This window comes from Chiloscyllium plagiosum, unplaced genomic scaffold (assembly GCF_037043375.1).
Source record: "Chiloscyllium plagiosum isolate Xiang-an unplaced genomic scaffold, Cpla_swu_hap1 HiC_scaffold_7, whole genome shotgun sequence".
Classification (NCBI taxonomy): Eukaryota; Metazoa; Chordata; class Chondrichthyes; order Orectolobiformes; family Hemiscylliidae; genus Chiloscyllium; species Chiloscyllium plagiosum.
The window spans coordinates 2,369,286-2,382,418 of record NW_028270145.1 but is presented as its reverse complement, the minus strand read 5'-3'; the positions used below and the strand labels follow the sequence as shown (position 1 = coordinate 2,382,418).

The 13,133-nt window shown below is 35.9% G+C and overlaps 1 protein-coding gene across 4 annotated transcripts in view; it reads right to left on the bottom strand.

Annotated features, from left to right (window-relative positions):
• Positions 1-756: 756 nt before the first annotated feature.
• Positions 757-13,133, bottom strand: part of pms1 (PMS1 homolog 1, mismatch repair system component) — a 113,648-nt gene continuing 101,271 nt past the window's right edge. Inside the window, exons 10-14 of one of the 4 annotated variants that reach the window (XM_043692841.2) lie at positions 7,822-8,304; positions 7,090-7,220; positions 4,461-4,621; positions 2,076-2,161; positions 1,565-1,703 (exon numbers count right to left, since the gene is read on the bottom strand). In XM_043692841.2, the coding sequence (XP_043548776.1) occupies positions 2,078-2,161; positions 4,461-4,621; positions 7,090-7,220; positions 7,822-8,304 (859 nt within the window). In that variant the 3' untranslated portion in view covers positions 1,565-1,703; positions 2,076-2,077. Of the gene's footprint in view, positions 1,704-2,075; positions 2,162-4,460; positions 4,622-7,089; positions 7,221-7,821; positions 8,305-13,133 lie in introns of all 4 variants that reach the window. The other 3 variants (XR_015757575.1, XM_043692840.2, XM_043692842.2) reach the window with 3 other exon arrangements.

The following is a 13,133-nucleotide window of genomic DNA, read 5'->3' as shown; positions in this document are numbered from 1 at the left end:
TCTTCAATGAGTGCAGGCTGGCTTTAATTTTAAATGGTGTTAACCTCTGTTTATGAAGATATTTATATTTAATATAAGGAGGACATGGAATTTATTTCAATTTTGTGGAGAAATTGGGAGTGGTTTCTTTAAAGGAGGTAGTTGGAAGTCCACTGCAAACACTGAAGTACTTTTTAACAATGCTCCTTGGAATATCTGGGCCAATGGCTGGGCTGGCTGAGATTGCTAGTATTTTTTTTGACCGAAGGAATAACATTACAACTGGAAATCTAGAATAGGAATGGCTGCCTATTTTTCAGGATTTCTGAAAAATGAACTATTACACAAAATGGGATAACTCCTTTTCCCATTCCATGTGTTCTCGCAAGTGATTATGGAAGTGATTGTTAAATTCTCTGTGTGATGAGAGGAAGCTAACACACTGGCATTGGTCAGACAGGATCAAATACACAAGGAGGAAAATGTTTTGGTAATAATGGGCGCTTTACCCTGTGGAGGAGAAAGAAATCATCTGTCAAATCAGAAGCATAGATTTGCAAGGAATACCTAAAGCAAAATCCAAAACAAAGTTTTGGCATCAGATGCATAAAAATTGGTTACAGATCTGCTCTTCTGGGAAAAATAACCGATCTCTGGAGGTGGTTTGTATTACTGAAAAGATTTGTACTTTTTTTCCTGAGAATACTACATAAACCTTCACAAACCTTACATACTACACGAGAGTTTACAAATTTGACAAGTCTCAATAATTGGTGATTTTACAAAAAACTTTATTTTTTTTTTTACAAACATCAATTTGTTTCTAAAGTTACTTCTAAGTTTTGAAGATACAATATCCATACTCATGTAAGAATGTAAACAAAGGCTTAAAGGCAAAAATCTCCAGGATGGAAATTACCAATTCCAGCTTGTACATTGGGTAACTTGTTTCCCACAGGGAAAAGATAGGGTGCGAAACATGAACTGATCCATGACACACTTGTCCTTTTCCCAGCTGCTGATTTACTGAGTTACATTGTTAAAGGCACGGGAACAGATGGGTTTTCAGGGAATGATGCATAGTGAATGAGACAATACAAATATTTCAATTTTTATATTCCACTTTCAACAAAAAGATAAGGATACAAAGGCTGAAAGCTATGAACCGTGTATGCTGATATTACATATTCTATTGCCTTTAGCATATTCAGGCTTACTGTTTGAAATACCACAACAAAGTGTGAAAGGTGCTGAGCTCTGAATGATCATTCCTATTCTATCAGAATTGCATGTTGTTTTTACATGGATTATAATTGCTATAATGAGAGTTTAAAAATAGAGTGCAAATAATGAAAAAATCTGCCTTTAAAGAAATATTTAGAACGCAAAATTATAATTTTAAACAATTTGTTGAAATCAAACATTGAAAAATTATGTACCAAAGCTTCCACATGGTATTTTTTTTGTTTATATTCAAAGTTTTCCATCACTTCACTTATTTATTGCATTTACAGTTGCAGCAATTGACACTAGTTAGCTTTGCTGTGTTTTATGCCCAGTCAGTCGGTTTCTGGTATACTTGCTAAATGATGCAAAAATGGACGATCATGAATGCACTTATTGCAGTCTTTTCCCAGATGTTGCTGCATTCTGAACATTGTGTTTTCTATGTCTTCCCTTGAAAAATGCAGAGGTAACTGCCGAGCCAGACGGACAGCTTCTCCCTTTGGAAAATTGTAAGTCATACATTATAATAAGCATTTATGCAAAATTATAGCACAAGTGTTGTTAGCTACTAGAGTACTGAGTTGCATTTTGCACATTCAAATAGACATTCATAATATTTAAAAAATAATTACATCACCCCCTTATTCACCTCACAACTGTTGATATCTTGCATCTGGTGCTGCAGTACAATACAAATGTGCAGCAGTACACAAGGGAGTTAGGAATTTTCCCCTGAATTTTCAATCCCTGTGTGTCAAACTGCTATTTGGCATTTACTAATATTGGAATAGATCACGTGTTCATCATGTGAGAACTGCAGATATCAACCAGGACCCTACTGCTAAAGTGGAATATTTTAATGTACTAACATTTAGTTAAACTGCAAGATTTCCAGTCTTAAAAAGCTGCAGCATTCCAGAGTTCTCAGAAAATTATTTCTTTGTCCTCTTCCTACCTGTATATCAGACATGGGAATAAGGAACTGGAATTAAAACATTTATTTCCGACCTTCATCCATGATAAAATTATGCAGAAAAGCAGGTTGTGTATACACGTCACTGGATTCTGCTCTTTGCCCCTAGCTTTGGCCCTTGCGACTGGCAGGAACGAAGGGGCAAAGGTCAAGAGCGTAAGTACACAAACCAGGCATTCCTGAAACTGGCCTCAGTTTTTAAAAACTGAAGTACCTTCAGATTTGAGTATGGTTAATTGTGTAAGGATTACAGAGAATAGATGTTTAAATATTTGTCTGAAACTAAAATTAGCATTCAGCACCAAGCTAGAACAGCAATGATCATATTGAATTTCTTAAGAGATTAAAATGTAAACAGGAGTCAATATTGCATTGACACCGACTTGGTAAAGGTAAATGTTCTAATTATTCTGTGTTATTGACAGTCCTGAAATTCATTTTAAACTTGCAATTTATTCAGTTGTGTGCATTATTCAAAGGAATTATTGCCTCTTGTGATTTGAGCTCTTTCCTTGAGCTTATGCATCAGTTACCTCGATTTCACACTTCAAGTTATCTTTGTGATTCCCTTACCCTATTTTCCAACTCTAGGTTGGTGTTAACAATCTGCTATTTCATTCAAATTGCCATTTTTTTCAAATGAACCTGGAATGTAAGTACAACAAAGCTTGGTCCAGCTGTAGCCTGGCAAAGATCCAGACAAACTCCCTTTCCAGCATATGTCCACAGAAAAGCTGAAGAAAAAATTTGTACAAATTTACTGTTCATTGTCTGACACCCGTTACAGTAGTGCCTTTTGGCAATATCCTCATTGAGATCAGCTAACTAAACATAGATGAGTAAACTTTCAGTTATGTTACATAATCACAATGAAAACTGAATGGTGGGATGTATTAATTTCTAGTGTTACTGCCTTGCCTGACCATAAAGTAAATCTCCTTATATGGGAGCCACAATCAGGAATAAAGCGAGAGGTGGCAGGAAATAAACACACAAGTGCTTCTTGTCATATTTATACATACATTATAGGGTATTGGCAAGGTATCCCAAAGTATTCAAAACTGATAATTTAGAGACTTATTTCAACGTGCAAAGGGACAACTGCTTTGATTTGGTGCAAATACTGGGCTGCAAAAGGAATACTTATCAACTTGGTTGAAAACGTAAAATGGGTGAGGTACCATGACATTTGTTTATTTGTGATGGTTAGCTGACTAAACTATCAATTTTGAATGCTTTAGGATATCTGTGCCAGTGACCTTTGATGTATATACTAGCATGATAATGTTAATGAATGCTGAAGTATATCAGAATAATTTTGTTGCCTCATCTCCTGCATTGTTTATCCCTCCATTTATTTTTGAACCATAGAAACAAATCTCAAGCCATTTCAGCTATCACTAGCAAATTTAAAGTCGTGCTGCTTAAGGGAGATTTTGTGTGTTGGAAATTTTCAAAACTCTCTTATCCACTATTGGTACGTCAGCGTATGTGCAAACATAGTGTGCCATTGCATCGTAATCAGGGGTTGTGCATGACATTCATGATATCTCTCAACCTCAGGTTCAGTTATCAATGACCGAGAAACAAATTTCCCCTGAGGAAGGAGGCAAAAATAGTACAGGAAGACATTCCATTGCTTATGAGCATTCCCTTTCTGTCAAATTAGACAGAACCATTGCTAGAATCATATCAGTATTCCCTGCTTCATCCCAAAGGAATGGAGAAACTTAAGTGGAATAAAAAAACATGGAAAAGTGTTAGAATGTATTACAAGATCACTTCATATCACTAATATCTAAACTTATCTCTTGAACACCAGTATAAATAAATGAAACCAACTTAATAGCACATTTTATCCTTAGATTACTTAGTGTGGAAACAGGCTCTTCGGCCCAACAAGTCCACACCGACCCGCTGAAGCGCAACTCACCCATTCCCCTATATTTACTCCTTTACCTAACACTATGGGCAATTTAGCATGGTCAATTCACCTGACCTGCACATCTTTGAACTGTGGGAGGAAACCGGAGCACCCGGAGGAAACCCACGCAGACACAGGGAGAATGTGCAAACTCCACACAGTCAGTTGCCTGAGTCGGGAATTGAACCCGGGTCTCTGGCGCTGTGAGGCAGCAGTGCTAACCACTGTGTCACCGTGCCGCCCACTGCTCCTGTTCTAGTATAGTCAGTTTTTGAGTGCAAAGCCTGGTGACTTCCAAAAAGACCACCTGCTAATTTGCTATTTCACTTTTTCAACTATTTTCCACATGTATCTTACCTCCAAATAATTTGCAATCTTTAGAGGTCTGCATTGGTAGACACTCTGGGCATTTTTACTTAAAATTGCATTCAGAATTTCTCGTAAATCTGATATACCATAGAAAGGTAAACACCTGGTCATTTCTTGGATTTCCAAATGATGCTCTGCTGTTGAAGCACCTATCCACGAAAGAGAGCAAGAACAATTCTAGATTTAACAAATTGTATTCTTTTAAAGTATTTTGTAAGTATTTTGTATTACATGCAACTAAATAAGTGAATACATTTTAAAAAACGATTACTAAAAAATTAAAATTTAAACACAGTACTAACTTAAACTTTCCTTCGGCACCACTATGAACTGACAAATACAAATGAGCTCTGTTTTGAAATTGAAGTGCTATAGCTATTTCAGCTTAAGTTAACTACAGCTGCAAATCTTTGCAAGGTTTATCAAAAGTTGCCTCAGGCCCTGACTTTCTCCTTGTGTTAACAATTCCCACATGGCCTGAGTGACATTTGGCAACCTCTCAGGGATGGCAATACTAAGCAGATTTAAACAAGGCAGTGTGTCTTTCCCCAAGAAAAGGAATCCGTTGTCAAATATGTTTAATAACAAATTTCATCCAGGGTCAGTGCCTGCATCACCCTGCACAAGGAGCAAGCCCCAGTGGAATGTGTGAGTGACGTATTGCTGAATTGCACATATATGTTAGAAGATCTTCCTGGCAGGGACTCTGAAAAACCATCAGCTCAGCAAGAGGAAAATAAATCTTCACATGGTGACCTTTTTTTGGAAATAATCATTCTGTTTTAAACAATCTCAAGTGGAAATGTTCTCTGGCTCCATCCACTGAGAACATACTTCCATAACTAAGGTTTATATTAGGTAACAAACTTTTCTTTTTCAACTATGTTTTATCTTTCACTGAAAGACTCTTTGGATTTTTGAGTTTTATAATAAACCCAAAAGCATTTGTTAAAAAAGGTATATTGTTCAATATCAAAAGAGGAGTTCAACCAACTTCTCTTCTTTTAAATTTATTTCAGGATGGAAATTGGCAAAGACAAAAGTCAATTCAGGTGATAATTTTCTCACTCATTTTAGTACACATGGCTTAAATAACTTTCTCCCATTATTCTCTCTTCTTAATAGTAACCCCTTTAGTAAACAGAGATGATACAATCCAATGTGAGAACATCACCAACATATGCATCAATTATGTTCCATTTCATTCCACAGTTAAATAGTTCCTCTGACCCTTTTATCTCATGTTGAAAACTTGTTTGCATTAACTTAGGCAATCAATTTAAATTTTAATTGAGCTGATTTGAAAGTTCAGAGGTTTGAGTAAAGCTATGTTGACTGACTAAATTAAAGCTCTAAATAACAAATTAATGAAAGCAATGCAAGTTGAGAATTTACATTGTGCCCATGATGTAGACAATGTTACAAATTATTATGGAGACAAATGTTTGCTGTATAACAGCAAGTTTCGTCTTTTGGTGATTTGTGTATACCCTGTCAGGTATTTTACTGAACTTTGCTTAAAACATCAACTTCAAAATTGTTTAAGATCACTAAATATATTTTCCAAAAATCTTAAATATGGTACATAGATTATGCCAAAAATGAGAAAACTGACAAGCTTTCAACATTAAACATTTGTTAGTGGGAGATTAATGCATTACAAGTTTCCATAAATGGAAATGTTTGTGCTTGTGCCAAAGGCCAAAATTCAACTTTTTCCCCCAGGTGCACAGCTTTGGTTTGATGTGCTGTCACTGCAAATCTGTTGCAAAGGTTAGACCCCTAAAATTTTTTCCATGTGAGGAAGGTGTGCCTGCAAAAAAACTGATGCTCTTTTTTGCACTGACCAGTTACTGACACAGCAATTCTGTCAGAATAATTTATTGCTATTATTGGGTAGAATGCCTTATCTCTGACACATTTTGTATGTTTTATGGATGATTATGTAAAGTATAGATTGCTGGTGACCCAAAAACTGCATTTACCAGCAAAAAGGTCATGACAAAGAGTGCCTTTACACCTCATAGCTCGTTTTAGTACATATGGATTAAATATAGTTTAATAGGCTAAAGTAACCTTCCAGTTCTTACCAGCTGGTGAAAAATACACAAAAGTTTGGGTTATAATGGAAATAACCAAAAAAATGAAACCTACCTTTAGCAGCCTTCTGACAACTTGTAGATGAAGTACTTACAGACAGCATTAATGGATTTTAACGTTTAAATATTGCACTCCCATACTACCTGAGATTCTTTATTTCAATCAAATCTTGTAGATATGAGTTGCTTAAATCCAACAAATATCAGACTAGACACCTCACTGCAGTCACATATGTCAAATAAATGTACTGCAAGAGAAATGACTTCAAGCTCTCTCCAAATGATTTTAGAAACATCTATTTCACTTCTCTGAACAAAAGTAAATCTTTGGATAAAACACACAAATTGGCCAACGATTTGAAAAGCCTCCAGCTGATTTAAAATGGATGCACTGCACATGTAATTCCAGAAATAATCAAAATAGCTTGAAATAAGTAAACCTACTTTCTTGACGTTATTAGAATATTTGATTTATTTTAATAATTACAGCACAGTTAATCTTCGTTCTAACAACATACCTGGTGTTAGTCGTATCTTAAACCCATTACATACAAGTCTAGGATCTGTAAAATAAGTTATCTCAGTCAATGTATTGTATTCCTTTTGCATATTACAGAGACCATCTATGTACTGGGGTCCACCAAGCAGGCTGAAAAACATTAGACAAATGGTTAGTTGTGGCAGTAACTAGCAGTAGAATGCTAAATGCTTAACAACGAATATAATAGTTCGTGTTTCAATCAAATTTCCTAACATCAATTCATGCAATTCTAACCATCTGATTTTAAGCATTTTTAATACATGTAGTTGCACACAACAGGACAAAATGGACATCGAAGGCAAAAATTAAGCCTGGTGAAAATTTACAGTAGAAAATATTTTGAAACTACAGTTGGAATTCAGTGCTGTTTGCATCAATAATCACCAATACTAATGTCTTTCAAAATTCCTTCAGTATAGATGGGTAATATGTGTACTGCATTGTTTTATTGCCTGACAACACTCAAAAAGCTTAAATCAACTAAGCTTGTAATTATTAAGGAAAGCAGGGTTCAAGAGGAATTGCTTAAAATTTTCTTGAGTCTTCTAGATCATGCATATTTGAAGTGAAAAATGGGCATTCAATAGCTATAAAATTGATAAGTAATTATTTTTACAGAAAACTAATATCAAACTTAACAAATATTATAATTTCAAAAGTATGTATAAAAATCCTGAGATGTCATATACTTTAATTACATTAATAATACCTATTAGTTAGAGCTATTGGTGCATCAAGGGCCTCTGTCTGAAATATATGATTCTCCATCAGCCTTTTAAATAGTAGAGCTTCCTCCACCCGAAAAGGATTTAGCAACATCAGCTTCCTTTCAGAGGCAACAATCCATCCATTGTAAGAAGTCAAGCAGTTAATGAGACGAAGTCTTTCAGCACCTGATTCATGGCTTTTGGAAAGTCTTGCAAGCTGTCTTTTTAAATGGTTTAAAGAAAATGGAACATCTACTGTCTTACAAGGTGACTCCAAACTCTTTTTGTTATGGATTTGTGACTGGAAAAGTTTATCCAAAATTTGCTGATTTGAAAGTGGTGTGTTGTGTTTTTGCTTCTTATCAACTTTAATTGTTGGGGCCAATTCTTGTTGATTCTGTTCTTCTCTATGAACATTTTCTTCAATTGCTTTCTTCAGCTGGGAATTGTATCTGTCTAGGTCCTTTGCAGCTTTATCTTCATACCTAAAGAAATATTATTGAAGAATATACAAAGTTACTACAGGAACATTGTGCTGCACATCTTGGGAAACACAGAATTAATTCAGTGATCTGAAATGTGCAGCATACATTGACATTTAGCTGAGCCTGCACCACCAGCAACATATTAGACTCCAAATAGTACTCAGTATAACTGATAAAAAAAAGGGTTTAACAAAATGATTAATAGTGGTTATATTTTAATCAATTGTTTTTTTTTAAACCATGTGTAAGTTAATCAAATATTATAACAAAATTTTTTTAAACCATGTGTAAGTTAATCAAATATTATAACAAAATTCAGAAAACATTTTAGCTCAAGCTGCTGTTAAAATAAAACCATGGGATACAAGTATCCAATAATTCATATTTGACTTCATATACACTTCCATTAAAAATATCAAACTCAGTTTCACTATACATAAAGGTCTGCACCACCACAGGGAGCATCAACTCCATGTATTGTTAGAAAAAAAAACATATCATTTCAAACATACTGAATTGTATGAAAATATTGAGTCACCTCAGCTCAATTTTCATTGAACATCACGATCCCCTTGACTGAGAAGACACATACAAGAACTACTTGGTGGGAATCCACTCCAATTTTCTCTTCCCCTGTGGCGAGCCAACCTGGATAAATCCTCTGAAGCAGCACAGTTGAGGTCAGGAACATATTACAGGTCAATATTAGAACAAGGGTCATGGTCTCTGGATTGGTGCCAAAGACACGTGCATATTGGTGTAGGTGCAGGCAGAGCAGAGGATTGGCTTGTTTAAAGAGCTGGCAAGGAGAGTCTTCAACTCATGTTCTGTTTTTGGAACCGGAAGAAGCTGTACAGATGTGATGGGCTCCACGTGAGCCACAATGGGACCTTTGGCCTCGTTGAAAGGGGAAATAGGGAGGAACCTTTAAAATTGGGGTTGGGAGAGGAGCAGAGGTACCTATAAGAAACTTCAGTGGTCTAAATGGAAACAAAACAGGGCAGGAGAACTTTGGAAAGAATAAAGCAAGGGAAAACATTTATGGAACATGATTCCAAAAAATTGGTTAAGCATAAAGTGAAAAAGAATCCAATTAAAAAGGAATTTAATTGTCTGTAGAGCAATGTAGTGTCCAGAGTAAAGCAGAAGAGTTAGAAACAATTATACATTCGGAGAAAGCAGACATAGTAGGGAATACCAAGACATGCTTAGTGAAATTTGAGCATGGGAACTAAATATTAAGGGCCGAATATATTTAGAAAAGTAGAAGTAGCTGGATTGCCTAAGGACAGCATTATGGCAGCATGAAAAAGGAATGCAACTATCAGCAAGGTGAAAAGAGAATCCATATGGATAGATGAAATACATTAAAGGATAAATCACACTAAGGAAGATAAAGAAATCTTCAGAAACTCCTGGGAATGAAGTAAAAACCTGGAATAGTAATCTTGGGGAATTTCAACTACTCTGCTGTCGAAGGATCTTTTGTGAATTTGTGTAGTATTATCTACAAGAAGCACTGCAGATGTTCACCAAAGATCCTCAGACAGAACCTTCCAAACCCATGAACACTTTCATGTAGAAGTATAAGGGCAGCAGATACATGGGAACACCACCATGTCCAAGCCATTCACCATCTTTTGGAAATATATCGCCTATATCATTCCTTCACTGTTACTGGGTAAAAATCCTGGAATTCCCTCCCTAAGGGCATTGTGAATCAACCTACAGCACATGAACTGCAGTGGTTCAAAAAAGCAGCTCTCTACCATCTTCTCAAAGGCATGTAGGGATAGGCAATAAACGCTGGCCAGCCAGCATTGCCCATGTCCACGTCAATATAAAAAGAGGTAGATGACAAGAATAAGGAAATGGAGTTCATACAATGTATGGCTCCTTTCTCATCCATTATATAAAAAACCCAACAGGGGAAGACTTGTTATCCATCCTGTGATCTGGAGCAGAGCAGGGAAGGGAAGGAAAGAAAAAGTAGAAGAACACCTGGGCAACAAGGACTATAGAGGAGAAAGTGAGGACTACAGATACTGGAGATCAGAGCTGAAAATGTGTTGCTGGAAAAGCGTAGCAGGTCAGGCAGCATCCAAGGAGCAGGAGAATCGACGTTTCGGGCATGAGCCCTTCTTCAGGATTCCTGAAGAAGGGCTCATGCCCGAAACGTCAATTCTCCTGCTCCTTAGATGCTGCCTGACCTGCTGCGCTTTTCCAGCAACACATTTTCAACAAGGACTATAATACAGTATACTTTGAGATGATGACAGAGAAATATTTACATCTGATGAAAACCATTCTAGATGCAAAGAACAAATCGAACACCAGGAGATAAATAAAGATGTAAGGGAACAATTGAGAATTAGGAAATATCTATCTAGTATATAGGCAGCAGAGGAATGCTTGATGAGAGAATAAGAAGAGATTAGGAATTATGTCAAGTAATTAGTGAGGCAGGGAAAGAACATTAAATAGTAAAATAGTACAAACAGATCAATATAAAAGGAAGACTGGCAATAAGGCTCATTCAGGGATATATGGGATAACATCACAGGGGCAAAATGAAAGAAATATTGAATAATTCTTCTGTTTTGTATTTACCAGTAAGGCAAATAGGTATACATGATATTGATTGATGTGATAAATGCAATTAATATAAAAAAGGGTTGTACTGAAATAAAATAAACAAACTCAAAACAGATAAAACCGTTCGTATGGATGGAGTGAATTTACAGCATTTTAAAGCTAGGGAAGAGATAATACAATTTCTTCATATATTTAATAACTCATTTCAAAAGTAGATAGCAGCAAAGTCCTGGCAGCTAACAGTGTCTCTATTTCAGCAGAGGCACAGAACATGTGCAGGAAATTATTGACAATTCAGCTTACTATTGGTGGTTTAAAAATCAATGAAATCCCTACTAAAGGAGATAGTTTCTAGAAACTAAAAAAAACGAATAATGTGGACTTCAAGAGGTAACTTGCTTCGTCAACCTTACTGGATTGTTTTAAGGAGGTGAGAGAGTAAACAATGGTAAATCAGTAAATGCAACTTATATAGATTTATAAAAGGCCTTTGATAAGATGCCATATAATTATCAAATAAGGTGCAAATGAATTGGGCGTCAACAAAGTAGCATGATTAGAGAGTATCTATAGAAGTTGGATTATTTGCCAGTTTCAGGGAATTCAGAAAATAATTTCTTTATAAGAGTGTTGGGAATAGGAAATTGCTTACCACAGGGAGTGGTTGAAATGAGTGATTGCCTGAATCTCCAAGCAGTGACAAAGATTAATCTGACTCAGGGCCGCTACATATTTCTTTTAGAATCTTCCAATACCAGTTTAAAAGAACTGCACAGCAGAGCAATGAAAAGGGAATTTAATTGAGTGGAACAGAGTCAGGAGAAACAGAACATGCCTCTTTTGCTGCACTAGTTTTCATATTCTATTTGGCAAATTTAGAAGCCCAGTCTTTGAGTGTGGATCAGTGAATGGGTGAGAAGAAAAATAGATGAGTGGGTGAGGTGGCAAAGTGTGTGTTAGAACTGGTTTGGAGTAGCTTGTTGGGATGTAGCAGTATGGTTGTGTTGGGGTGAAAGTCACTGTTGGGCCAAGTGATATTTGGTTAGGGGACAAGGAACTATTTAAAGTCAAGCTGGGGGTTAGTTAAGTGAGTTGCTTTATGGAATTACGCAAGTGTCAGACCAGATTTTAAAAACTCTAACATTTCCTGGGTAACTATCAAGTTAAGTTGAGCAGGTCTGCCCCAAATCACTTCATATTAGGTCAGAGTCAAAAACATTTGAGCTGGGTCCCAGGAGGTGGGGGAATTGCCCATTAGAAGTTTAAACTTCCTAGGTTATTCTCACGTGGATCTATACATCAAGACTTCTACAGGGTCCGACATGCATCTTCTGTCATAGATTGACAAACAGGAGACTAGAGGATCTGGGCTAGTCTAGATGCAGTGAAGGAGAAGCTAGGAAAGAGAGAATAGAGAGTAACAATGGTAGATTTAGATGAGGCAAGAGAGGAAAAGGCATGAATAAAGAAGAAATACCAGCATAAATTGTTTCGGTCAAATGCCCTGTGTCTCTGCTGTATATATTATTTTATCCTTCATATTTGTAAACTTTCCAAGCAGCTATTTCTCAATATTAAAATATGGCATGAAGACCATTACCTAGATATTGTAGTACATATAACTCATTCTACAAATAGAGGATCAATCACTAAAAAATGCCCACATTCATTTTAAAATGATACAGCACATAGAACCAATGCTTTCTAATGCAGAAGTACTGAAAATAAACATTTTATTACAATACAGTGATGAGGTGAGATTAATTAAGCAGACTAGAAATATTGTCAGTGGAAGGCCAGTTATGTTAAAAAAAGTGGTAGTTTTAGTCAGCGGCTCTGAAAATGAGCATAAAAATCCAGCACTATTGATAATCATCCCTAGGATTCATGCAGAAAAAATGCTCTAAAATGTTTAATGAACCCTCCTACTGGGATCAGCATCAAAGCCAATTCAATTTCAACCTATCACATATGCCAAAAGTTAGCTAATTTTGTCAAGTTTTGTCAACTAGTTAGCTAGTTTTTTGTATCTCAATTTTGAATGGAATCAGAATTTTTAAATGAAAAACAGAAAAAAAAGTTATCAATTTAAAGTAATTTGAATATAAATTCATCTTCAAATAACATTACAACATTTTTATATTACTTACAGTGCAAGATGAAAAGGAAAATCAAATGTATGGAGCTAGCCTTTCCACATTGGCTATTATTGAGTATATCTATTTCGCCAATGA